A 25,744-nucleotide genomic window follows, 5' to 3' on the forward strand; every position below is an offset into this window, starting at 1 on the left:
CTACACCAGTCAACAAAGGCTGTGATGACTCCCCTGTACTCCAGGTCGTTCCCGTCCGTCACTCGTCCAATAATAGCTGTCGTCAGAGAACTTCTGGAGGTGGCAGGTGTCTGTATTATGTTGGAAATCCGATGTGTAGAGGGAGAAGAGGAGTGGGGAGAGCACTGTGCCTTGTGGGGCCCCCGTGCTGCAAGCTACCACATCAGACATACAGTCCTGGAGTCTCACATATTGTGGTCTGTCAGTGAGGAAGTCGATGATCCATGCGGCTAGGTGGTTCCTTACTCCAGCCTCTTCCAGTTTCCCTCTCAGTAGGACCGACTGAATGGTGTTGAACGCACTAGAGAGGTCAAAAAACATCATTCTCAGCGTGCGTCCCGTGTTCCCCAGGTGTGAAAGAGACCTGTGCATCAGGTAGGTGGTAGCATCTTCCACACCAATACCTGGACGATAGGCGAACTGCAGAGGGTCCAGCTCTGCATTCATCAGGGGGCTGAGGTGATTGAGGATGATTCTCTCCAATGTCTTGATCAGGTGAGAGGTTAATACTACCGGCCTGAAGTGGTTTGGCTCCCTGGGGTACGCAGTCATAGGAACTGGGACCACACAGGAAGTTTTCCACAAGGTGGGGTCCTTCTGCAGACTGAGGCTGAGGTTGAAAATATGCAGAATCACTATACCAAGCTGATCCGCACACTCTCTCAGTAGTCTGGAGCTGAGGCCGTCTGGACCGGTAGCCTTCCTTGCCTCGATCTTCTTTAGCTGTTTTATCACCTGATCGACAGTAATGCAGAGACCGGTGGAAGAGGGGGAGGAGGAGAACGAGGGGGGAGCGTTGCTTCTGGTCTGGGGGGTCAGGGGAGTGGGGGCAGGACTGAATCTGTTAAAGAGCTGATTCAGTTCATTGGCCCACTCCCTGCCGCCAGACTCCGGGTCTCTCTCGCTGTTGCCTCCATGGCCCGAAATGGTCCTCAAGCTCCTCCAGACCTCTTTGGTGTTGCCTCTCTGGAGTTGGTTCTCCAGCTTCCTCCTGTAGATGGTCTTACCCTTCCTTATCTCTCTCTTCAGCTCCTTCTGGACCATTTTAAGGCTCTCTTTCTCCCCAGACCTAAAAGCCCTCTTCTTCTTGTTCAGGAGGGCCCTTAGATCCCTGGTGACCCACGGCTTATTGTTGGAGAAACAACAGACCTTCTTGGAGGGTAAAATGTTCTCAACACAGAAGTTAATATAATCTGTGATGCAGTGGGTCAACTGTCAATGTCATTACCATGTGAATTGCACATGGTAATGACATTGACAGATTGACCCACTGCATCACAGATTATATTAAAATACCTACTTTTAATTTTTTTTGTAGGAACTGTTTAATTTGTTACAGATATAATGTGCAAGGTAACCTCAGGTCCAAACCAGGACAACGTCCAAAAGGTACCTACCCATTTGAAATTATACACACGGATTTTATTGATCTGTAAAGAACATGGGATCTCCAGAATCATCTGGAGTGACAATGGAGCTCATTTTGTAAACAGCATAGTGCAAAACATGGCAAAACACCTAAGTAGAGCGAACAAATGGTACGATAAAACCAAGGCTTAAGAAAACTATGGGGGAGATAAATAAGCCATGGCCAGAACGCCTAACACTGGCCAAAACGTATATGAAGATAGTACCAACTAGCTCGGGATTAACACCTTTTTGAGATAGTTCATGGAAGACCATTCCAACTTCCTCTATGGGAAGATGAACCATGACGAGAGACTAAGGAAGGAGAGAAACTTATCCAAAGAACATGTAAGCTGCCGTGATCCTTTTGTCTATCTTGCAGGAGGTGGTGAAGCCAGGTGACTGGATCCTGATCCGAGTCATAAAAGGAAGTCCTGGTTCTCTCCACGATGGGAAGACCCAACCTCCACAGCAGCAAAGATCACTGAAAAGTCAAAGTCGATTCACCAACCTCAGGTCAAGGTAGTTCGAGACACAGGTGACTCTTGAGTAGACTGTAAGTCGGACGGTGTCAAAACCCTTGTCCGTGAAAAACTCATCTGACGTCTACTCACCTGCCACAAGCACCCCTCACTTAACCCTGACCTCCCATAGACTTTGCACCTCTATACGGAAGCCACCGTGAAACTGTTGCCACCCACATCACAGTGACTGGACTGTCAGTGACTGCACTGTCAGTGACAACCTGGGCGTGTCTGAACGCCCCAACCACAAAGACTCAAGCTGGAAACCAAGATGGTGACATACTCCTATCACAGAGGAGAGTGAAGTGGTATGGAAAGAACAATCTGGAGAACTACTATGAAGATGTGCTGTATAATTTCATGGTGTTCCAGAAAAAACTGATTGTTGCGAATGAAAGTTGTTATGTGTTTAGCCGTATACCCATTTCCACAGATCCTGACATCCTGAATTCACTGGGTCGAGGCGTCACATTTAAATCTGCAGTGGTGCAGATGGTCTAAGATGCATTCCTTTTAAGGAGAGTGAACATAACAGTAAGAGATCAAAATCAGTGCAATTCAAACCACGTGATTCAATCTGGGGCGATGATGTTCCTGGGGACCAAAAGTTGTGGTCCACCCCCCCCCCCCAAAAAAAATCGTACTGTCACTACTTCCCCAACTTGGGGTGGATAAAGTTGTGCTCATGATTCTCAATTCTGTTTAAAATTGCAACCTTGCGGTTTTGTTACTGTTCTGTATTTCTTCTGTGTGTAATCCCCTGTATGAAAGTTATGATTCAAAACACAATCCAGCACACGCTAGTACCTTATAGTGACACAGTATCACCGCATGACAGACCATACTGGAGATTCTCGCATTCTTTCGAAGTGTGACGAGTCCTCTATGCAAATGTACTTTTCTTGATTTAAAAATTGGGTTCGCTCATTAAGAGAGACGTAGAGGAATTTTTACCACTGAATACATCATTTCTCGCCTCTGCCTTGACATGTGATTTTGTTATTTTCCATACCCTATTGAGTAACTGTCAATGATATTTGTATTCTAGAACCTGGAGGGGAGGGATACAAATTGATGTTTAATGAAAATTCTTTCAAGTCACAACAGGGGGGAAGTGTGAAATATGAATTGTATTCTTATATTTAATCTTGCACCCTTCTGCACTCTTATGAATTTAAAGTCACTAGAATAGAATTTTTACTGACACCTACAGGTCGAGGCCTGTCATCACTTTGTATGTAACACACCCCTTTCGTGTTCCCGCCTAAAGTTTGTCTCCACCTAACTTCTATTAAATACCATCACCGACCGAGCGGACGGCGTATCTGGTTGGGGGACCTCGACGTGGACGCTAGCTCTGTCCGTCTGCTCCCCCCCTTCTTAGGAATGGGTGGGGGCTAGCCAAGAACAAAGGAAGCGGAGCGGGCAGCGGCCATTTTGAGAGCGGTCAGGATGGGGCCTCCCTCCCAGATAACCTCCATCGGCCGGGAGTCAAAAACTACCACGTGTTTTGCTGCTTCCTCTGTATGAAGATTATTGTCGAGGCAATCCAGCTTTGACAATGAGCTTTTCAGACATTAAAACCAGGCCACGGGGGTGATTTTCCCGGGAAAAGACAGCGATGAACGTCAATGGCATACGGGCCAACATTGTCCGAAAATGGGGTAAAATCCAGCCGAAAAAAGCATTTATTGATTAAATACCAATACTGGAGCTTTTTAGACATCAGAACTGGGCCCGGAGTATCATTTCCCCGGTAAAAACACAGCGATGAACGTCGATACGTCCATATATGCCCATACGTGAAACAGCAAAAAATGCACTAAAATGGGGTAAAATCCACTTCATAGCAGCATTTATTGATTGAATACAAATACTGGAGCTTTTGAAACATTACAACCAGGCCAGGGGGGTGATTTTTCCCGGGAAAAGACAGCGATGGACGTCAATGGCGAAACGGCAAAAATAAAACTGGGGTAAAATGGGGTAAAATCCACTTCCTAGCAGCATTTAGTGGTTAAGTACAAACACTGAAGCTTAAATACAAACACTGGAGCTTTTTAGATATCAGAACCCGGCCCACAATTGAAATATTACTTAGGAATATAGCCATATTATACTCACCAAAAAAATCCTTTTTAACTGTACACAATATCCATCCTTCTTACTTTCTTCCTTCTTTTCTATCGCCATCGAAGCTAATGATGAAAGTCGAGCCTGTCCTGTCATATTTCCGGCATAGTCCGTCTTGAAAATGACTTTAAATCAACACAACAATATATTTGCTTGTGCAGCTAAGTTAGCGCACTGAAAGTGGCGCACACACCCTTTTCCCGGCTGTAACAGGCTTGCTAGCTTCGGAGTTGACCGCCCTTTCTTAATGATGTTCATTTTTTTCTGGAAGTCAGTCTGGAAAATAGCTTTGTGAGCAAATCTGCAACCAAATCCATTTGTTTTTGCCTCTGTCGGCCATTGTGGGTGGTGGAGTTTGCGATCTCTACCTGCCTCACTATGGCCTTGGCCCGCCTACTAGCCAATCATAGTTGGTGAAAGCAATGACGTATCCCAGCCAGCAAAATGCTAATGGCTGCGAAAAAGCATTGTGGGGTTGCCAACTCGAAATTTGATTGGTTAAAAGCAACAGTCTTGTTTAAAGCAGTTACAATACGCAGCAGAAGGAGCAACACCTCGGCGCCGCCGGACTTTCGAAGCTGGACAAAAGTGCCAGGAGGAGAGGCAACGCTTCTGACCAACCATTCCATCATGGGATAAGATGGAAGAGCTGTCGGCGCTTACCAGCAACGGAGTCGAGGAGTTCTGCCCTGCAGCTGTTTTCTTCAGCTCCAGACTACTGAGGAACTGTGCGGATAAGCTTGGAAGAGTGACTCTGCATATTCTCTACCTCGGTCACAGTCTGCAGAAGTTCCCCATCTCGTGGAAGACTTCCTGTGTGGTTCGAATTTATTTTATTACTTTATATCATAGAGAAGTAAATGTGTTTGTCATTTATCAATGCCTGTATGTCTTCACATAAACATGGGAGGTGATTATTTTTTATGCTTTTGCTTTATTTTTTCTTGTGAATGCAGACACTGTTTCTTGGTCATGAAAGTATTGCAGCCGTCATTAGCATGTTATGGTAGAGATAGTAATCCCAAATGATATTGTTTAATAACTGTGTCAAATTTGGGATCTCCCTTTTTGATACTCTCATCTGCTCTGGTCGGTTTTCTGAGTGCATGAGTATCTATTTTTAGGAAGCTTTCTTGAGAATAGGATGAGGTTATGGCCTGAGAGACCTGTAATCATACTGAACGTCTTTTGGATCCTCTCACACTTATTGGAAAAGATGAGATGATCCCAATTGATACTGTTTAACACCTGTGGGTAATTTGGGATCTCCCTTTTTGGTACTCTCATCTGCTCTGATCTGGTTTTCTTATTGTGTCAGTATCAATTTTTAGAAAGCTTTCTTGAGAATAGGATGAGAATATGGTCTGATAGACCTGTAATCATATTGAAGGTTTTTTGAATCCTCTCATACCTATTGGAAAATATGATGTATGCATCTTTCGGAAGACGCATTGAGTCTAGTGGGACTTTTGATTAGTTGTGTAAAGTTATATTTAGTTAACAGGGATTTCAAATGTCTCAGATTTGAATTGAAGAGCCAGTTGATATTTAACTCTCCGAGCAAGCAATTCAATTCAATCTCTAAGCAAATAATTAATATTGTAATTAAGTTAAACTTGGCAGGCAAGTGTTTAGCGCGTCGTTCTTCCATTTCTGGGGTTGTGGGTTCAATTCGAGGTCAGTCCTCACTGTATGGAGTTTGCATGTTCTCCTCAGGCTTTTCTCCAGTTTCCTCCCACATTCCCAAAAACATGCACGGTAGGCTGGTTTAACACTCTAAATTGGCCCTATGAGTGTCAGTGTGAATGATTTTTCGTCTCTTCATGCCCTGGGAATGGATGGCCACCAATTCAGGGAGTCCCCCGCCTGGTGCCTGTAGTCAGCTGGGATAGGTTCCAGCATCCCCTGCAATCTTTGTGAGGATAAGCGGTTCAGAAAATGAATGATTGAAAAAAGTTAAACTTCAGGCGGCATGGTACAACAGAGCAGTCGTGTGGTGCGTTGTTCTCCAGATTGCATGCAGGGAAAATAAACATTTAATCATGAATGCTCATAATCTATTTTTAGCAAAATTAGTCTTATTAGTATTATTTTTTAGTCAGTTTATTCAACAAATTTAAATAATTGGCTCCACCCCCCTTCAGAAATCTAGCTAGGTAGTGTTGGGGCTTGCTTGGTAGAGCTGTGCATGGACCTCTCCCATGCTATGCACTAACAAAGATTAGCGAGACATTCCCATAATCTGACTTTTGTGGATTCCAGGGACTATAGAAAAAAAAGTAAAACATTTTGAATTGAATGTTTTATTGTCATTACACAAGTATAACAAGATTTAAAGCTTCACCACGAAATGCACAAATAACAACAACAAAAATACAAATTAATAAATAATAAACAAAAGATCAATCAATAAATAACCAGTCAACATAAGTACCGTATTTTCACGACTATAAGGCACACATAAACATTTTCTCCAAAATAGACAGGGCGCCTTATAATCCAGTGCGCTTTATATATGGACCAATACTAAAATTGTTATCACGATAAAATAAAATGAATCAGTTGATAGGGTACACCGACTCTACTATTTTCCCATAGACAAAGTACTGCGCAGTGACTGCTGGGATATGTAGTAGTTCTTTTGTCAATACACCCAATGGATTGTGGCCTGTATACATCGACATCAATACAGCTTGACGAAGCATGGAAAGCACCGTTGGAAAAGTTACGCTAGCTACCAGCTAGCTACTATTTGCGAATGGATTGTAGCCTGTATACATCGACATCAACACAGCATGACGAAGCATGGAAAGCACCGTTGGAAAAGTTACACTAGCTACCAGCAATCTACTATTAGCGAATAGATTGTGGCCTGTATACATCGATATCAACACAGCATGACAAAGCATGGAAAGCACAGTTGAAAAAGTTACGCTAGCTACCAGCTAGCTACTATTTGCGAATGGATTGTGGCCTGTATACATCGACATCAACACAGCATGACGAAGCATGGAAAGCACCGTTGGAAAAGTTACGCAGCTACCACCGAGCTACTATTTGTGAATGGATTGTGGCCGCCTGGACGAACATATAAAACTCAGCGTTTTCGATGACTAATTTGGACAATTGTTCAATTCGGACACAGAAAATTAGGACTTTGATGGATTTCTGGATGATGATGACGTGAGTAAATTGTAAAATGGCTAAATAAAGTACAACCGAACTCAGTTTTGCTTCCGTTGCCTTTTAAAAAACGTGTTTTTAGCGTGTGGGTGTAGCGTGCAAGAACTATATATCCCAGCACTCACTGCGCACCGGAAACCGGACAAAGAGTCTGGGGCTGCTTCCAGTAGCCAGCGCTATTGCGGTTAGATTGAATTGGATAACTTTATTTATCCCGTATTCGGGAAATTGCGTTGTCACAGTAGCAAGGGGGTGAGGATATAATATATATGCGTCTAAAAAACGGTGCGTCCTTTGTTTAAAATACAGAAATAGCACTCGTTACCGACACTGCGGTTAAAAATACGATGTGCCATATAGTCGTGAAAATACGGTAGTCTATATACTGCTGCTTGCTCATGTAGTAATTGACAGTCATTCAAGACATATCAAAGACTTTTGGTTGCCTAATCTTTGACCTAAAAACTATAGTCTGTGTTCCCATTGTTAGTGTAGCTAGTTAAATTTCTAGTATTACAGCCGTAGGATTTCCACTATCATCCTGAAAAAGATATGGAGTGGATCCAAATCTATTTTTATATATACAGTGGTACCTCGAGATACGTGCTTAATTCGTTCCAGGACTGAGCTCGTATGTCGATTTACTCGCAACTCAAGGGGGGACTTTTAGCAAGGCAACGCACTCGTAACATAACATAAACAAATGTAAATGAACTTGGATTACAATGCAGACACTCAAAATAAGTTTAATCTAACTTTACACTAAACTTAATTCTAAATTTGTTTAATTTTTTTTATACCTTTCTTCCCCCGGGTTGGCTCTATTTGACCCGCCTCCACCCTGACTTTCAGATGCAACCTATCGAGGGTTGTTTGCTTTTGTCTTCCATTCAAAATATTCCCAAAATGATGCAAACAAATGTCCTCACAATAGGATAATGAATGACCACTTGCCAACGAGAAGTAGTATATACTCCTCTCGTATTAGCGATCGCATTCGCACTGACTAACGGGGGAAAAAGACACAGGCAAAGTCAGCAAGTCTGGATGTGGAACTTTTATTAAAAGCGTCCAAGAGACGGACGGGCAGAGGCACAAAAGGGAGTAGAGTAAGCGAGCCGTTAGTCGTGGCAGGAAGGTCGGTACCTGAGGAGTATGTAGTAGAATCCAGAGCGAAGGTAACAATGCGTGAGAGCAAGATTGTGGTCCGTGGAGCGTGGTCGTGGGGCTGAGCGTGGTCGGGATCCTGGGAGCAAAACAAGAGGTCGGAGATAGTAGAGGCAAGCAAGGAGAGGGCAAGAGGGTACTTAACAGTAAACTGTTTAAGACGATCCAGCAGCATGGTCATTTTCTTGGTGGCTTTAAATACTCCTCACTAGCTGATGAATCACACCTGGAAGCGCTTGAGTGATTAGGGGCTGGGCCTGGTATTGGGTGGAAAGGACAACCAGCCACAGTCTGTTCCGGGTCCCTGACAGTATCGCCTCCCCTACGCGGGCCACCTGGCCCACGACGAAGGGCCTCCGGGTAGTCCCAGTGGAAGTCCCGGATGAGGGACGGGCAGGAACCCAGCTGCGCTCCTCAGGACCGTACCCCTCCCAGTCTACCAGATATTGCAGGCCGCGACCCCGGTGGCGAACGTCCAGAAGCCGTTCCAACATGACTGCCGGGCCCCCATCGATCATCAGTGGAGGGGGCGGGGGAAGGATGAGGGGGGGACAGCAGGCTAGTCACGACTGGCTTGACCTGGGAAACGTGAAAGGTGGGGTGGATGCGGAGTGGCGGTGGGAGCTTGAGGCGCACGGCTCATGGGTTTATCACCCGTTCGATTTCATGGGGGCCGATGAAGCGGGGGGACAGCTTCCAGGACTCGGTCCTAAGAGGGAGGTCTCAGGTGGACAGCCATACCCTTTGACTGACGGCGTAGGCTGGTGCGGGGGCACGAAGGCGGTTGGCCAGCCTTTGAGAAAGGGTGGAAGCGCGCTGAAGCGGAGCCCAGGCTTTTTCCCAGATACGGGCGCATCTGGTTAGGTGTGCCTGGACAGAGGGCACAGCAATATTTGCCTCTAGGGAAGGAAACAAGGGGGGTTGATAGCCGAGGGAACACTCAAAGGGGGACAGGTTGGAGGAGTCAGGGTGGGAGTTGTGGGCATAATCAATCCAGGGCAGCTGGTCGCTTCAGGTGGTTGGATCAGCATGGGTTGTGGAGCAAATTGCAGCCTCCAACTGCTGATTGGTGTGCTCACAATGACCGTTAGTCTGAGGATGATAACCCGAGGAGAGGCTCACTGTGATGTTAAGGGATCCACAGAAAGAAGACCAGACGTGAGAGGTGAATTGTGGACCCCGGTCAGAGACAATGTCAGCCAGGATTCCATGCAGGCAGAAAACATGCTGCGTAAGGAGGCCGGCCGTCTCCTGGGCCGAAGGTAGTTTGCGGAGGGCGATGAAGTGTGCAGCTTTGGAAAACTGGTCAACTATGTTTAGTATGTTTAGTATGAATTGCAGCTTGAGGTGGAGGTCGATGCCTCGGAGGTGGGGGTCGGCGTTGTCCTCACCCTGCGCAAACAGACGGATGGGAAGTTGCACCCCTGCGCTTTCTTTTCCCGTAGGCTGTCTCCAGCGGAACGCAACTATGGCATTGGGGACCGGGAACTGCTCGTGGTGAAGATGGCCCTGGAGGTACCCTGGGATTTAAGAAGGCCTGTGACGAAGCCGATCACAATGTGAGACCAGGGACGACTAGGAATTGGGAGTGGACGGAGTAGACCGGCGCTCGGCTTGGTGGAGGACTTGTTGCGCGTGCACATGTGGCAGGCAGACACGAAGGATCGCGTATCTTCGCTTACTGCCGGCCACCAAAAGCGTTGGCGCAACACCAGTGTGTGGGCAACGCCCATTCAAGCACCTTGGAACGTATTGGGGTTAGAACATAAAGGTCCTTCTGCATACCTTGTCTTGGGTCCGGCTCAGAATCTTTGGCACTCAGTAATTCGGCCTCCAGCCCAGTCCTCATACTTGCCACAATGCAGGAGGGAGGTAGGATAGTTGGGGGCTCCTCCTCCGAGTTCGTGGGATGGAAAACGCGGGATAACGTATCAGGCTTCCCGTTCCTGGAACCTGGGACATAAGATACCGTGAAATTAAACCTACTGAAGAAAATGGTCCACCTGGCCTGGCGAGGAGGCCAAAAGGCTGAGTAGCCCCTTCCAGGTGGTGTCGCCATTCCTCCAGGGCCATCTTCACCACGAGCAGTTCCCGGTCCCCAATGCCATAGTTGCGTTCCGCTGGAGTCAGCCTAGGGGAAAAGAAAGCGCAGGGGTGCAACTTCCCATCCGTCTGTTTGCGCAGGGTGAGGACAGCGCCGACCCCCACCTCCGAGGCATCGACCTCCACCTGAAACTGCAAGTCAGGGTTTGGGTGGGCGAGGACGGGAGCAGAGGTAAAACGAGACTTTAGATCAACGAAAGACTTTTCCGCTGCGTCCGACCAACGGAACGGGAGTTTTGTGGATGTGAGTGCTGTGAGGGGGCGGCGGCACGGTTATAGTCCCTGATAAATCGCCTATAGAAATGTGCAAACCCCCCAAAACATTGTGCCTGACAAATTCAAATGTTGAAGACATAATTCACCATTAATTTCCTATAACATTTATCATCACAAGGGTCACACAGGTTGCTGGAGCCTATCCCAGCCAATTATGGACTGCAGCCTACTTTGGATTTTGTTTATATGTGGGAGAGAATTGGAAACCCATGTCTGGGGAGAACATAAAAATCCACACAAGTAGGTCTGGGCCTGGGATTGAACCTTTGATGCCAGAACTGTGAGGCCGATGTGCTAACAACTAGTCCACAGTGCTTTCATATATTCATTCATTTTATGAACCACTTATCCTTACAATGCTTGCATGGGTGCTGGAACCTATCCCAGGTAACTATGGGCACGAGGTGGGGGACACACTAAATTGATGGCAAGCCGGTCGCAGGGGACGAGGAGACGGACAACCATTCACGCCCACACTCATACCTAGCGGCAATTTAATTTTTCAATCAACCTACTCTGCATGTTTTTGGGTTGTGGGAGGAAAGACAGAGAAAACCCATGCAAGCATGGAATAACATGCAAACTCCACACAGTGAAGACTGACCTGGGATCAAACCCACAACCCCAGAACTGTGAGGCCAACACGCTAACCACCCGTCCACTTCCCTTTCATTTATTTAGTCAATAACAATTATCTTTCAATCTACCAATCCATCTACGAACCTGAAAGAGTACATCACACCTCATCACTCTTATCTGGTCAGTGAATCTTTGCATTTCGATGTATCCTTTGGCCATCAGCATTTTGAAAATTTCCTCAAAAGCTTCTGAAAATGAGGTTGAGGGCTTTCCTGACTGCTCCATGCAGTTTCCGCAAGCTTTCATGAAGCATGTGGAAAATATACTGTTACAATATTATTTACTTACCAACATAAACCAAACCTACCTTATATTTGTGACTGCAGTGGTTTTCATTTTCATTTAATGCTATAATTTTTTATGAGGTTACTTGTGGTTGTCATTGTATTAATATTATTATTGTTTTTATGTTTGAAAATATATTTATTAGTGTACGAGGGCCCAGATATAACGATCGGCAATTATGGTCACGGCAGCTGAAGCTATTTGGCAGACTTTGGCATTCAGCATTGGAAGGGATTTTTTTTCACAATGTAAATTAGATTTCAGCATCTCTTTGAATTCACGGAATTCACTATTAATGATCAACAACAAACATTATGTCAAAGCAAGTCTGACACTTGATCAAATGTAGAACAAAAAAGTTAATGATCTTACCCTCATTTTATTTCGTGGTTCTGATGCTGGTCGTTGCCTTGATTTTCTTCCTCTTCCACAATCGCTGCTTGTGCCCTGTATTTTTGGTTATGAATTGGCCTGCAGGTATTTTTATATCTAAGTTCTGGCCCAAATCCCTAAGAATCTGATGCATATTATGCCCGACCAACAAGTTCTTTGCCAATAGATTCAGGTCATTTGGAATTTAGTGGTCCATGCTTTCCTGAAATGGTCATCCTTTCCAAAAGTGTGAACATTGACCCCTTCCATGGTTGTATTAAAAGAAGCAACAACAATCCAGGTGATCAGCATTTTATCCTTTACCTTGATGAGAATTGAACACTAATGCTAAACCATACCAATAACTCTCTATGTGATATAGGGGGGTCAGTGCAACTGTAAAGGCATATTGGAGATTTTTTGTGGGGCGGAAACAGGTGAGAAATTAGGATAAAGTATTCTAATTTCATGAGTGAGCATTTCTTGTCTCATTGATGGATTTGTTTCAAGAATAGTATCTGCCATCATTTTAAATTCAATTGCTTTAGCATTCAGAAAAAGAAATACATTTGATTTGACTTTTACCTTATTTTTCTCAAACAACTCATTCTGGATGGCCTTCAGGTCAGTGCTGATTATTGATGCAGTCTGGCGACATTTCTTTGCTATCTGTTCTTCTAAATCTTCAGTCTGAGCCTTCAACTTCTTGTTTTCCCTCTCCAGTGCCAGTTTCTCTGTCTCCAAACGCTCTCGGCGACCCCAATCTGCTGCATTTTCCACCTGTAACTTCTCCATCTGACAGCCATACATATTTTGTTAATATTTAAAAGTATTTAGCTTTTTTGTTGACATATAGAATACAATAAGGTATTAGATCTAATTAAGGAAATGAAACAAACTCATGAATCCGGTTTATATCTCTCATCTGTCATCTCATTTTCTGAACCGCTTTATCCTCATTAGGGTCACTGGGGGTGCTGGAGCCTATCCCAGCTGACTCCGGGCCCTAGGCAGGGGGCACCCTGAATCGTGGCCAGTCGATTGCAGGGCACAAGGAGACAGACAACCATGCACTCTCAACCCATATCTAAGGGCAATTTAGTGTCCAATCAGCCCAATCAGGAAACCAGAGTACCCGGAGGAAACCCACCCCAGGCCCGGGGAGAACATGCAAACTCCACACAGATGGACATGACATGGATTTGAACCCAAGATCCCAGAGCTGAGGCCGATGCGCTAACCACTCGCGCCACTGGGCCGCTCCTTTATATTTCAAATTATTTAGGTCTACATGTGTTAAACAACCCAAGACAGAGCACATTTAGTTCTAACTTTTGAACAGGGCAAACGTATTGGAACAGTCATTATTAACTAATTGATAAGAGCTTTTTATGTCTTTTGAAAATAATCCTGGAATTGGCTGGCCACCAATTCACGGAGTCCACCGCCTGATGCCCATAGTTGGCTGGGATAATGTTACGTCTTTGGCAAAACGTCAAGGCGAGGAAACGGGGAATAGGACCCAATCGCAGGGAAGCAGGCGAGGACGAGGGAAGTGGTGCTCAAACAAAAACTTTAATCATTTAGACTGGATCTTAGAAAATAACAGTCTTAGGAATCAAGTTACATACCTAAACCTGACAAGGGGAGACACGGGAAAGCGAGGAACGAGGCACATGGAACATGGATCGAGGTAACGTGGAAACATGTCATGGACAAACAAAACCAGACGATCCAACGAATGACATAACAATAAGTGGGGTTTAAATAGACTGACATGGGTTGACGAGACAATTAGGAACACCTGGGAAACACACGAGGGAGCAAGCGGGGAATACACCAGAGGCTGAACAAAATGGGCAATCAAACAGAAAGGACACCGGGGGGAAAAAAGCTTAAAACCAAGCAACCCTAACAGATAGACTCCAGCAGCCCCATGATCGTTTCTTGTGAGGATAAGTGGGACGGAAAATTAATGAAAAAATGGAAATACTCCCTCCAAAGACGTACAGTTGTGGTCAAAATTTTACATACACTTGTGAAGAACATAATGTCATGGCTCTCTTGAGTTTCCAGTTATTTCTACAACTCTGATTTTCTCTGATAGAGTGATTGGAACAGATACTTCTTTGTCACAAAAACATTCATGAAGTTTGGTTCTTTTATGACTTTATTATGGGTTAACAGAAAAAGTGATCAAATCTGCTTGGTCAAAAATATACATACAGCAACACGAATTAGCAATTTTGGTGACTTAGAAAGTTGTGTCAATGAAATGAGCAATGAAATGAGCTTCATAGCATGGCCTCTTAACTTCTTGTGCGTGATTATGAGTGACTACAGCTGGTGACTTCTCTGAGGCCATTTAAATAGGGCTCATTGGATGTAAACGCCCAAAAACGCTACAATGGGAAAGTCAAAGGAGCTCAGCATGGATCTGAAAAAGCGAATCCTTGACTTGAACAAGTCAGGAAAGTCTTTTGGAGCCATTTCAAAGCAGCTGCAGGTCCCAAGAGCAACAGTACAAACAATTGTTTGTAAGTATAAAGTGCAGGCACTGTTTTGTCACTGCCACAATCAGGAAAACACAAGCTGTCACCTGCTGCTGAGAGAAAATTGGTCAGGAGGGTGAAGATTCAACCGAGAATCACCAAAAAGCAGATCTGCCAAGACTTAGAAGTTGCTGGAACACAGGTGTCAGACAGTTAAAGGTCTTCCTATTTTCTCACAGATATGGAGTCAGCACGACGACTAAAGACAAATACCCAATGTTCAAAGACAGAGGCCAGGAACGCAACATGATGACAAAAAAACAAGTCCCAACCACAATAGCATTAATTAATTATTTTTTTCACGACTTCTCATTTCAAGTAGAACGGCGAGATCAAAAAGGTTTTGTAGTAGTGTTGGTGAAAGTGTCCTGAAGCTCAGAAAAGATCACGTAAGCGCATATACGTAATGGCCCGACCAACATATTTAGTGGAATATTGAGGTGCCCGTTAGTCTAGATAACACCTATTGTGGAATTAGCAGGCAGCCGTGAGTCGCAGATAGTATCATGTGTTAATGAGCCAGGGTCGGGCTGGCCTTCCAAGAAAATTCTCAGACATTGCCAAAACGATGACGAAGGAGGGCAGTTGTCCCTCAAATTTTCACTGTACTGTTTGTCTATAAAAGACCTCGAGTTGTGCAATAAAGTAGTCTTGCTTCCTGTCTGAAAACAGAGCGTATCGTGCATTTTTTTCACTCCAATAATTGGAGTTGTCGGCAGGATGCCGAAGGGAGAAGCCGAATGTTGTTTTCTCCACGCGCACCGTATGCGGCTCTACGGCCGTAAAGAAAAGGTATGATTTCTTACGCTTTTATTGGCCATTCATCACGTGTATGTGTGAGTGGGTGGCGTCAATGCCGTAGTTCTAAACTTTCCAGGCAAAAGGGACCTGTGATGAAAATATAGGCGGCGAGACCTCACTTGCACGAAAACCAAAAGTTCCCGCTCTTTTATTTAAAACGAGTCATGCGATCGCCCACTTTGACGACGTTTGTGTTTTACATTTTAGAACATTTATTAAAAGTTGTCATAGGCAATCGTCTATGGATCGATTTTTCTCAAAACGTCCTTCAACCAGTACTGCAGATGGGAACTTAAACTCAAAGGTAAGAAGCAGTAGAACAAAATAAAATGGGTGAAAAATTAAATGCCAAATAAATCATGAAATGTTAATGAAAAAGAATAAAAGTTCAATTTAATGTTGTTTTGAATTCATAATTCTAAGTTTATTAGATGTGTGTTAGCATCTGCATTTCAAAACCAATAGATTTTGCATGTTTATTATTCATTTTAATGGCTTAATTAACTATTTAATTATCATTTTCTCTCATTTTTTGTGTTTCTCAATCTTTCATACAGAATTGGGACACTGATAAATTTCAAAGGGTTTACTTGGAAGTTTTTTGAGGACTATGGAACGAATTTACACTGCTCTACTTACGAAAAATTCTAGTGATGAGAACAGTTTCTTGAACCAATTAATTTTTTAAGTGGATGTACGACTTTATTCTCTCATTTTCTTCAATGTCCAAACACCCTATGTTTTTGGTCACAAGCAGAAGTGGCTTCACTAGTCCCACCTGCTTGGGTGAGGTTGTTGAACTTCGCTCATTTCATTATTTAGAACCAAAAGACAGTTGTTGCGCTATAACAAATTCTCTTTGGAACAATGGGTTGGATCAGAAAACATTTTTATACAATTATGTACAGGTATGATTAAGTTCAGCACTTCAAACCAATCAAGCAAAATGTACAGATATGATATGAGAAGCTATTCAGCAGTTCAATTAAATCAAGCCAAACCGTCAGTAGGATAACAAAACAATGTAGCACACAATATCAGTTTGAGGAATATGTAGAAATAGAATTCTCTTTCATGGGGATCCTGAAAAGTGAAAAAAAAACATGAATATTCTGGAGAGAGCTAAGATTAAAATGAAGTTTAGTTGCAGCGAAGCACTGTTGGAAGGAATGGTCAAAGGATCACTAGGTTGATTGTCCTGTCGTGGTAGCAGTGCGCTGCACTGGTAGATGAAAATCTTCGTCTCCTTCAAAGAACCTCTTCGAAGACGATGTTCTTCGTAACTCTTTTTTGGTATATAAGCAAGATTTGCTGGATTGCTGACGCGAGAGTATACGACGTAGAGTTGACCGTGGAAGAAGCAGTTGTCTTAGATTATATTAACCTTTATTCATCCAGTATTTGGGGAATTCAGTTTGTAGCAGTAGCAAGCACAGACACAGGAAAAGACAATGTAGACCTAGATAAAGCTGGAACCACACACAGGAAGCCCACTTATGGTTATGATTTTCTGCAGACTGAGGCGAAGGATGAAAATATGCAGAATCACTCTTCCAAGCTGATACGCAAAGTCTGGAGCTGGTCATCAGGCCGGTAGCCATCCGGGCCTGAATGGTTCCAAAAAATGTCCAGGAATAGTATTAAGAAACAATGACTGCCTCACACATGCGATGGGTAGAGTCGAGTCGTAAAGGTCGTAAAAACATTAAAGTAAAAGGTATAAAGTACAAAGTAATGTATAAAGGAAAGTCTTGAGAAATATTACAATTTAATTAAACAAAAGATAGAAAAGCTGTAAAAACAAAGCAACGAGTAAGAGCAGACGGAGCTACTGCCACCAGCTGCCACTTGAGCGGCGCCATCTTGGTTGCAGCAGCAAAGACAGATGCAGAAATAGAAAAAGACATTGTAGAGCTAGATACAACTGGAACCACAGACAGGAAGTCTTCCACAAGGTGGGGAACTTCTGCAGACTGAGACTGAGGTTGAAAATATGCAGAATTACTCTTCCAAGCTTATCCGCATAGTCGATCAGTAGTCTGGAGCTGAAGAATCAACAGTAACAGAGTACAACACTCCCAAATCTCCCTTTCCGGCCTGGTAAGTGATGACAGCGCTTACATCTTATCGGGTAGAATCTCACTTTTCCCATAATAATAGATGGAATGATTGGTCTGAAGCGTCGCTTCTTCTCCCGGCACTTTTGTCCAGCTCCGGATTTCCAGCGGCATCGAGGTGTTGCTCTTTCTGCTGCGTATTGTTCACCACTGAGCCCATGTGTATGACAGCGAAGGCATGGCTGAATGGTTCCAAAAAAGAACTGGCAGAAGTAAACTAAGTTAATAGATCAAAGAAAATTGTAAAAACATTTAAGTAAAAAGTATAAAGTACAAAGTAAAGTATTAAGAAATATTAAAATGTAATAAAAACCAGATAGAAAGGTTGTAAAACACAAAAAAACGAATAAGAGCGGACAGAGCTACTCACACCGCCTGCCGCCTGACGGCGCCATCTTGAAAAAAAAGTGAAGACCCGCAGACGTTAACGTTTGTACCTGAGATTTGTTGATTGAAATTGTAAATGCAGCTCCAACAGGAAATTGTGTCCGTCTCAGCAGAAAAGGGCGACCTATCTTTTTCATTCATAGTCTGTGAGTTAAGAAACTCAGTTGGAAAGGCTACGACTTGATGGGTCTATATTAAAAGATTATTGTTATTGTGAAGAAAAAAATATTATAAGTGTCAAGAAAAGATTATTGTAAGTGTGAAGAAAGATTATTGTAAGTGTGAAGAAAATATTATAAGTGTGAAGAAAGATTATTGAAAGTGTGGGAAAGGCAACTGAATGTGTGAATATTTTGTGTCCGGAATGTTGACATAAGACTTGAGGTGCAATCACGTGGAACTGATTAGTGGGCGGGACAACGGAGAGTGTATATCGTGGGGCGTGACAAATCACCCCTCCCTTCACGGAAGTATTAGGCAGAAGAGAGGTGTGTGTTGTTATATTTTTGTGACCATTGCATTGCTTGAGAAGAATTTAAATTAACCGTGAGTACACAACCACTGACTAATGTGTTTGAATTGAAATCATTTTACTTCAACAGTCCACTTGATTTATTGACATTAAGCTAATTCATTTTGTCTGTTGGCGAACCTAACATTTATTGTATTTATTGGTCTTTCGAGCTTGGGAGTCAATATGCTGAAGGACCCAGAGGCTGAGCCGATATCTGAGAAAACCGTGGCCACGGCAGTTAAGACCCTTTTAATGGGCTGGACTATGGCTCGGCACCTGGGTACCCAAGGCTGACCTTATCTAAAATTGTTGAAGACATCTCCATTGAGTCCATGTGAGTGTGTCCATTCATTAGAGTATGATTGTGTTGATAACCTGATGAAAACAAGAGAATGGGGAAGCCCTGATCCAGTATTGAAATTTTTTTGAGAACCAGTCTGCCTCGAGAATTAAACGCTTAAATTTATTGATGCCAAAATATTACTTTGCTGGCCAGCTTAATATAATGAGGAAAAAGGTATACCTGCAGTTAAAAGTAAATTCTGCTCAAAAGAGATTAAAATAATAATAATAATAATCATAATAATCATAATAACAATAGTAAAAATATTAATATTAATAATTGATAAAGGTAGTTATAAAGAGACAAAAAGAAAACTGGGTGTTATGATAGGGAAAAGAGTGACACAACTCGTTTCAGTTGTTTGAATTGGTTATAAAGTTGGGCAAGTAAGTATTTAGTCAACCACCAATTGTGAAGGTTCTCCTACTTGAATAGAATATAGGCCTGTAATTGTCAACATGGCCAAACCATCAGAGACAGAATGTGGAAAAAACAGAAAATCACCAGTTTTGATTTTTTTTTTTAAATATTTCCAAATTTTGTGGAAAATAAGTATTTGGTCACCTACAAACACGCAAGATTTCTGGCTGTCAAAGAGGTCTAACTTCTTCTAACGAGGTCTCCACTCGTTACCTGTATTAATAGCATCTGTTTTAACTCAATATCGGTATAAAAGACACCTGTCCACAACCTCAGTCTCTCACACTACAAACTCCACTATGGCCAAAACCAAAGAGCTGTCGAAGGACACCAGAGACAAAATTGTAGACCTGCACCAAGCTGTGAAGACTGAATCTGTAATTGGCAAAACATTTGGTCTAAAGAAATCAACTGTGGGAGCAATTATTAGAAAATGGAAGACATACAAGACCACTGATAATCTCCCTCGATCTCATGGGAAGCCTCATGTCACAACAAGAGGGGTTGGGCTAAATGCAGCACCACCAAACAACCTTTGGGTTAGTTTTTTTTCTAAACAACATTTTTGGAAGGGATTGTTTGATCGGTGCTCCACATAATCCCCAGGGCAATACATGACCAAGCCGTGTTCAATCCCCCCAAAAATATATCAATTTCAAAGACTGTTTCTTTAAATGGGTTGAAATTTGACAAATTTTATTGGGTAGACCATACAAAATGCCATTGTTCACTAGGCAATGGGAATTAGATGACAAGGCAAATACAACAAAATTAATGGTCTATTATTATGAATTGGACAAATTAAACTTGCTACATTAAAAGGTTATAATCGAGTTAAAAATATAAAGAATGGATCGCTGAATGATTAAGAGATGGATAATTAATAACTGACTTAATACACTTGTGGATGCAACAAGTCAGATGTTTAGAAACTGGTATAATTGTTTCAATCAGATAAGGTAAATATTTCCTAATCATAAGGTTTAGACTTGAAAAGTAATGAAAGAAGAGTTTTCGAGCCTGTGTAAAGTGTAAAAATTTAGTCAAATAATTTGCTAACTCACAAATTCAAAATATTGTATAGGAATAAATGGGACTTGATATTGGGATACTTTGACAAAAGCCCAAGAGTCTTCTATCAAAATTATTAGGAATCATTATTATTATAGTAAGCACTATTTGGACGAAGAAGGTAAAAATGTTTTAATGGAATTAGAGCCTTGTTTTCATCCCACAACGCTCTGCCATGCAAATTGAGTCTTGCTTGCCGACTTTACATCTTCATAGGTAAATGTTTGGTTATTGAACTTGGCGTACAAAATAGGTATTCGCACAAACTGTCACTGGCATGGAGCAGTTCAAGGATCTTCAAGGCTAATTGACCATTTGGAAAACCGATTGAACTAGTGACTGATTCAGGTAATTATAGAATTTCGCGCATTACGCAACTCTGAACACGGCATTACAAATAACCGTTACATTGTTGTACGGCAAGTGTTTAGTGTACGTAAACTGGGGCGAACAGTGTGAATGGGTTTTCAACCTTTTTTGATTCAAGAGACTTGGCTAACATGCACGTCAACAGATCAGGGATTTGGTTCATAGTCAGAAGACGAGCGCCTCCACGCAACTCAGCAGACGCATCAGTGAATCTGTGTCGGTGTGACAGATTGTTGTGTTTGTATGCGCGCCCGAGGACTGGGAATTTCCTCAAGCTTCCATTTAAAGCATGTTGCGGTACAGTCTCACTGAGTTGAGATGCTTTTTTTCGACGCGCATGAGATCTGCTGATGCAGTGATAAAAAAAACTGTGGCCCACTCAGACGGCCCACACCAGAAAAGATAGTTTTCTTCTGAAAGAGGATTCTGATTGTGGCAGCGGCAGTGCAAAAGGCACGTCCCTCCTGGTTTGATTCAGGCAATTGTTTCAGGTCAGCTGCATTATTTAAATCTGGCGTTCCTGTGTCACCTATTCATGGGTTCCTTACACAAATAGATTACCAAAACACAGGCAATAACAATCAAGCAGATGGTACTGGTGAAGTCGGGCCCCTTTGATTGTATTTTATACTTTTCACAGAATGGCTAATGGCAGAACTCACCATTTATGTGGGCATCAAAAATACTCAACAAAACACAACACAATATGCAACGAGCCATCTATTATCAATCTCTTCATTATTGATCTTTGCGGTGAAGCCGCCATCTGCTGGCCGACGACGTCTGTACAGTGTGTAACTGTCAGGAGTGGTCTGTTTGTCCCTCCTGACGTGCCGTCAGAGAGCAGCTGCAGTCAATCTGCTGATTTCTTCCTGTTTTGTTATTTAAGGAGCAATGAGTCATAGGACCATTGCCGGATCGTACTTCTGTTCATGCGTGCGCACAGCATGCTGCCGTTTTGTTTCCATGCCGTTGTTGATTTATAGATCCCTGTTGATTTATTAAAGGATGTCGTTTGAAGCCAACTGGCTCGATTCAACTCACGTCTCCCGCGCATGGGTCCTAATATATTCCCGATCGCGCCGCGACGACGCAGCGAGATCGTAACATCACGTCTCCCGCGCATGGGTCCTAATATATTCCCGATCGCGCCGCGACGACGCAGCGAGATCGTAACATTACGTCTCCCGCGCATAGGTCCTAATATATTCCAGATCACGCCGCGACGACGCAGCGAGATCGTAACATCACGTCTCCCGCGCATGGGTCCTAATATATTCCCGATCGCGCCGTGACGACGCAGCGAGATCGTAACAGAACGATCCGGCCATAATGGACCCAGCGGGAGGCCACCCACGCTTGCGCCGACGCTCTCGTCAACACCAGCCACCCTTTTCGAAGCCCCGCGACCACATGGATTCACTGAGACTCCCCACAAAGTCTTTTAGGAAGTTTATAATGGACACGTCTTGGTGTGGGCACCTCAGAGACGTTCTGGCAGCGGAGGAGTCCCGACTAGGAGGTAGTTCTGAGCGTCCATCCACCTTTAAACCCACCCTCCGCTCAACGCGTCGCACTGGATTGCCAGCACAGCTAAGTCATAATTCCAAGGCTCCGACACCCCCAAATCATCGCCCCAGTTATTTGAATTCAGACTCCGAGTTTTTTTCTCAATGGAGGGAGAATCCCCAGCCTCCCTCGGCCCCATTGGAACGCCAAATCTTTGTCGGTTGGGACTCTGACTTTTCTGAAGGTGAGGACGATCGGGAGCTAATAGATTTGTATGCTGGAGATTCGGACTCGGACAGTGATTTTCTTGGCCGATTTGGGCTCCAATACGCTCCACCAGAGGACGTTGACCAATACTCCTCCGATTACTCCGACCTGGATTACCCCGACCAGCATCTGCAAGGTGGGTGGGCCATCTACAAGGGACCACCACGTGGCGGCCGGTGGGGAGGCTCCGGTAGGAGTTTCGAACACCGCCCGTCTTGTTTTTTTGGGGAGGCGCAGCAGCAAGGTCTTTCACCTGGTCAGCTGGCCAGCTAAGATGGGCCACCATGTGGCGGCCGGTGTGCTGTTCCGCCCTCCCGGAGGCGGCGGCGAGCGCCATGCCGCAGGGAGAAGCGGAAGGAGGGCCTGGACGCTCGAGGCCCTGACCAAGCTTCTCAGCTGACCACGCCGCTCCAAGCTTCTTGGCCGACCACGCCGCTCCAAGCTTCTCGGCCGACCATGCTGCTCCAAGCTTCTCGCCCGACCACGCCGCTCCAAGCTTCTCGCCCGACCACACCGCTCCAAGCTCCTCGCCCGACCACGCCGCTCCAAGCTTCTTGGCCGACCACGCCGCTCCAAGCTCCTCGCCCGACCACGCCCCTCCAAGCTCCTCGCCCGACCACGCCGCTCCAAGCTCCTCGGCCGACCACGCCGCTCCAAGCTCCTCGGCCGACCACGCCGCTCCAAGCTCCTCGGCCGACCACGCCGCTCCAAGCTCCTCGGCCGACCACGCCGCTCCAAGCTCCTCGGCCGACCACGCCGCTCCAAGCTCCTCGGCCGACCACGCCGCTCCAAGCTCCTCGGCCGACCACGCCGCTCCAAGCTTCTTGCCCGACCACGCCGCTCCAAGCTTCTCGCCCGACCACGCCGCTCCAAGCTTCTCGCCCGACCACGCCGCTCTAAGCTTCTCGCCTGACCACACCGCTCCAAGCTTCTCAAATACCCGTGCCCAAGCCACGCAAGTTACTCACTTTGCCACCTGGGCCGCCAGTCGCACCCGTGCCGAAGCCACGAACCAGGCTTCCGGTGCCAGCTGGTCCGTCCAGTTCCTGTTTGCCAAGTTCCTGTTGGCCCAGTTCCTGTCTGCCCAGTTCCAGTCTGCCCAGTTCCGGTCTGCCCAGTTCCGGTCTGCCCAGTTCCGGTCTGCCCAGTTCCGGTCTGCCCAGTTCCGGTCTGCCCAGTCCCTGGGGGTACAGTCTCCGCCTGCCTAATTTCACCCTGGCCGGCTTCGGCCAGCCCGGTTTCAGCCTGCCCAATTCCTGGGTGCCCGGTTCCCGCCTGCTCAGCTCTTGCCCGCCCAGCTCTTGCCTGGCCGGAAACGGCGGCGATGCGCCGGAGCCCCGGGACGAGGGGGCCGGCGATGGCCAGAGCGACTCTCCGGCGCCCCTGGACGAGGGGGCCGGCGACGGCGAGAGTGACCCTCCGGCGCCCCTGGACGAGGGGGCCGGCGACGGCGGCAGCGACCATCCGGCGCCCTTGGACGAGGGGGCCGGCGACGGCGGCGAGAGCGACTCTCCGGCGCCCCTGGACGAGGGGGCCGGCGACGGCGAGAGCATCTCTCCGGCACCCCTGGACGAGGGGGTTGGCGGCGGCGGCGAGAGCGACTCTCCGGCCCTCTCGGCCGAGGGGTAGCCGGCCCCGCGAGCAGCCAGGGTAAGGTGCCTGACGACCGTTCTAAGATTCTGGTGTCTGTTAAAGGCAGGGGGCTTGGCCAGCACCTTGAGGACCAGCAGGGAGGCCCGCCGGACCGGCTACTCCAACTCCTCTCCAAGGGCCAACGTGGACGCCCGCCGGATAGGCCCCTCCTAAGCCTCGTCTCAGGCCGGCGGGGACGCCCGCCCGACCGCCCACCTCGATGCCTCGTCTCAGGCCGGCGCGGACGCCCGCCCGACCGCCCACCTCGATGCCTCGTCTCAGGCAGGCGCGGACGCCCGCCCGACCGCCCACCTCGATACCTCGTCACCGGCCGGCATGGATGCCCGCCAGACCGGCCACGCCTCGTCATCGGCCGGCACGGACGCCCGCCGGACCGACCACTTCCTCGCCTCGTCTCTGGCCGGCGCGGACGCCCGCCCGACCGGCCACTCCTACGCCCCTCGTCACCGGCCGGCGCGGACGCCCGCCGGACCGGCCCCTCTCTCGTCTGTTTCATGGGCTGGCAGGGACGCCCCCCCCCGGACGATGAGAACGGAGCTCAGCCGCCCTCCCTCCCTGCCTGATTTTTGTCTTTCGCTTTTCATGGACATTCGGCATTAGGACGTCTAGGATCCGTCCGTTAGAGGGGAGGTACTGTCAGGAGTGGCCTGTTTGTCCCTCCTGACGTGCCGTCAGAGAGCAGCTGCAGTCAATCTGCTGATTGTTTCCTGTTTTGTTATTTAAGGAGCACTGAGTCATAGGACCATTGCCGGATCGTACTTCTGTTCATGTGTGCGCGCAGCATGCTGCCGTTTTGTTTCAATGCCACATCTGATTGTGGCAGCGGCAGTGCAAAAGGCACGTCCCTCCTGGTTTGATTCAGGCAATTGTTTCAGGTCAGCTGCATTATTTAAATCTGGCGTTCCTGTGTCACCTATTCATGGGTTCCTTACACAAATAGATTACCAAAACACAGGCAATAACAATCAAGCAGATGGTACTGGTGAAGTCGGGCCCCTTTGATTGTATTTTATACTTTTCACAGAATGGCTAATGGCAGAACTCACCATTTATGTGGGCATCAAAAATACTCAACAAAACACAACACAATATGCAACGAGCCATCTATTATCAATCTCTTCATTATTGATCTTTGCGGTGAAGCCGCCATCTGCTGGCCGACGACGTCTGTACAGTGTGTAACTGTCAGGAGTGGTCTGTTTGTCCCTCCTGACGTGCCGTCAGAGAGCAGCTGCAGTCAATCTGCTGATTTCTTCCTGTTTTGTTATTTAAGGAGCAATGAGTCATAGGACCATTGCCGGATCGTACTTCTGTTCATGCGTGCGCACAGCATGCTGCCGTTTTGTTTCCATGCCGTTGTTGATTTATAGATCCCTGTTGATTTATTAAAGGATGTCGTTTGAAGCCAACTGGCTCGATTCAACTCACGTCTCCCCCGCATGGGTCCTAATATATTCCCGATCGCGCCGCGACGACGCAGCGAGATCGTAACATCACGTCTCCCGCGCATGGGTCCCAATATATTCCCGATCGCGCCGCGACGACGCAGCGAGATCGTAACAGTAACCGTCAGTGTCGGATTGACTTTCGCGAATAAATTGGCGTGGATATTG

General features: G+C 45.9%; 1 protein-coding gene across 10 annotated transcripts in view; it reads right to left on the minus strand.

Annotated features, from left to right (window-relative positions):
* Nucleotides 1-25,744, minus strand: part of ccdc102a (coiled-coil domain containing 102A) — a 155,644-nt gene that overhangs the window by 43,969 nt on the left and 85,931 nt on the right. For all 10 annotated transcript variants that reach the window (XM_077619538.1, XM_077619518.1, XM_077619529.1 and 7 more), the window contains one exon: nt 12,714-12,923. In XM_077619538.1, coding sequence (XP_077475664.1) covers nt 12,714-12,923 — 210 coding nt within the window. The remainder of the gene's footprint in view (nt 1-12,713; nt 12,924-25,744) is intronic.

This window comes from Stigmatopora argus, chromosome 2, assembly GCF_051989625.1.
Source record: "Stigmatopora argus isolate UIUO_Sarg chromosome 2, RoL_Sarg_1.0, whole genome shotgun sequence".
In the NCBI taxonomy this organism is placed as follows: domain Eukaryota; kingdom Metazoa; phylum Chordata; class Actinopteri; order Syngnathiformes; family Syngnathidae; genus Stigmatopora; species Stigmatopora argus.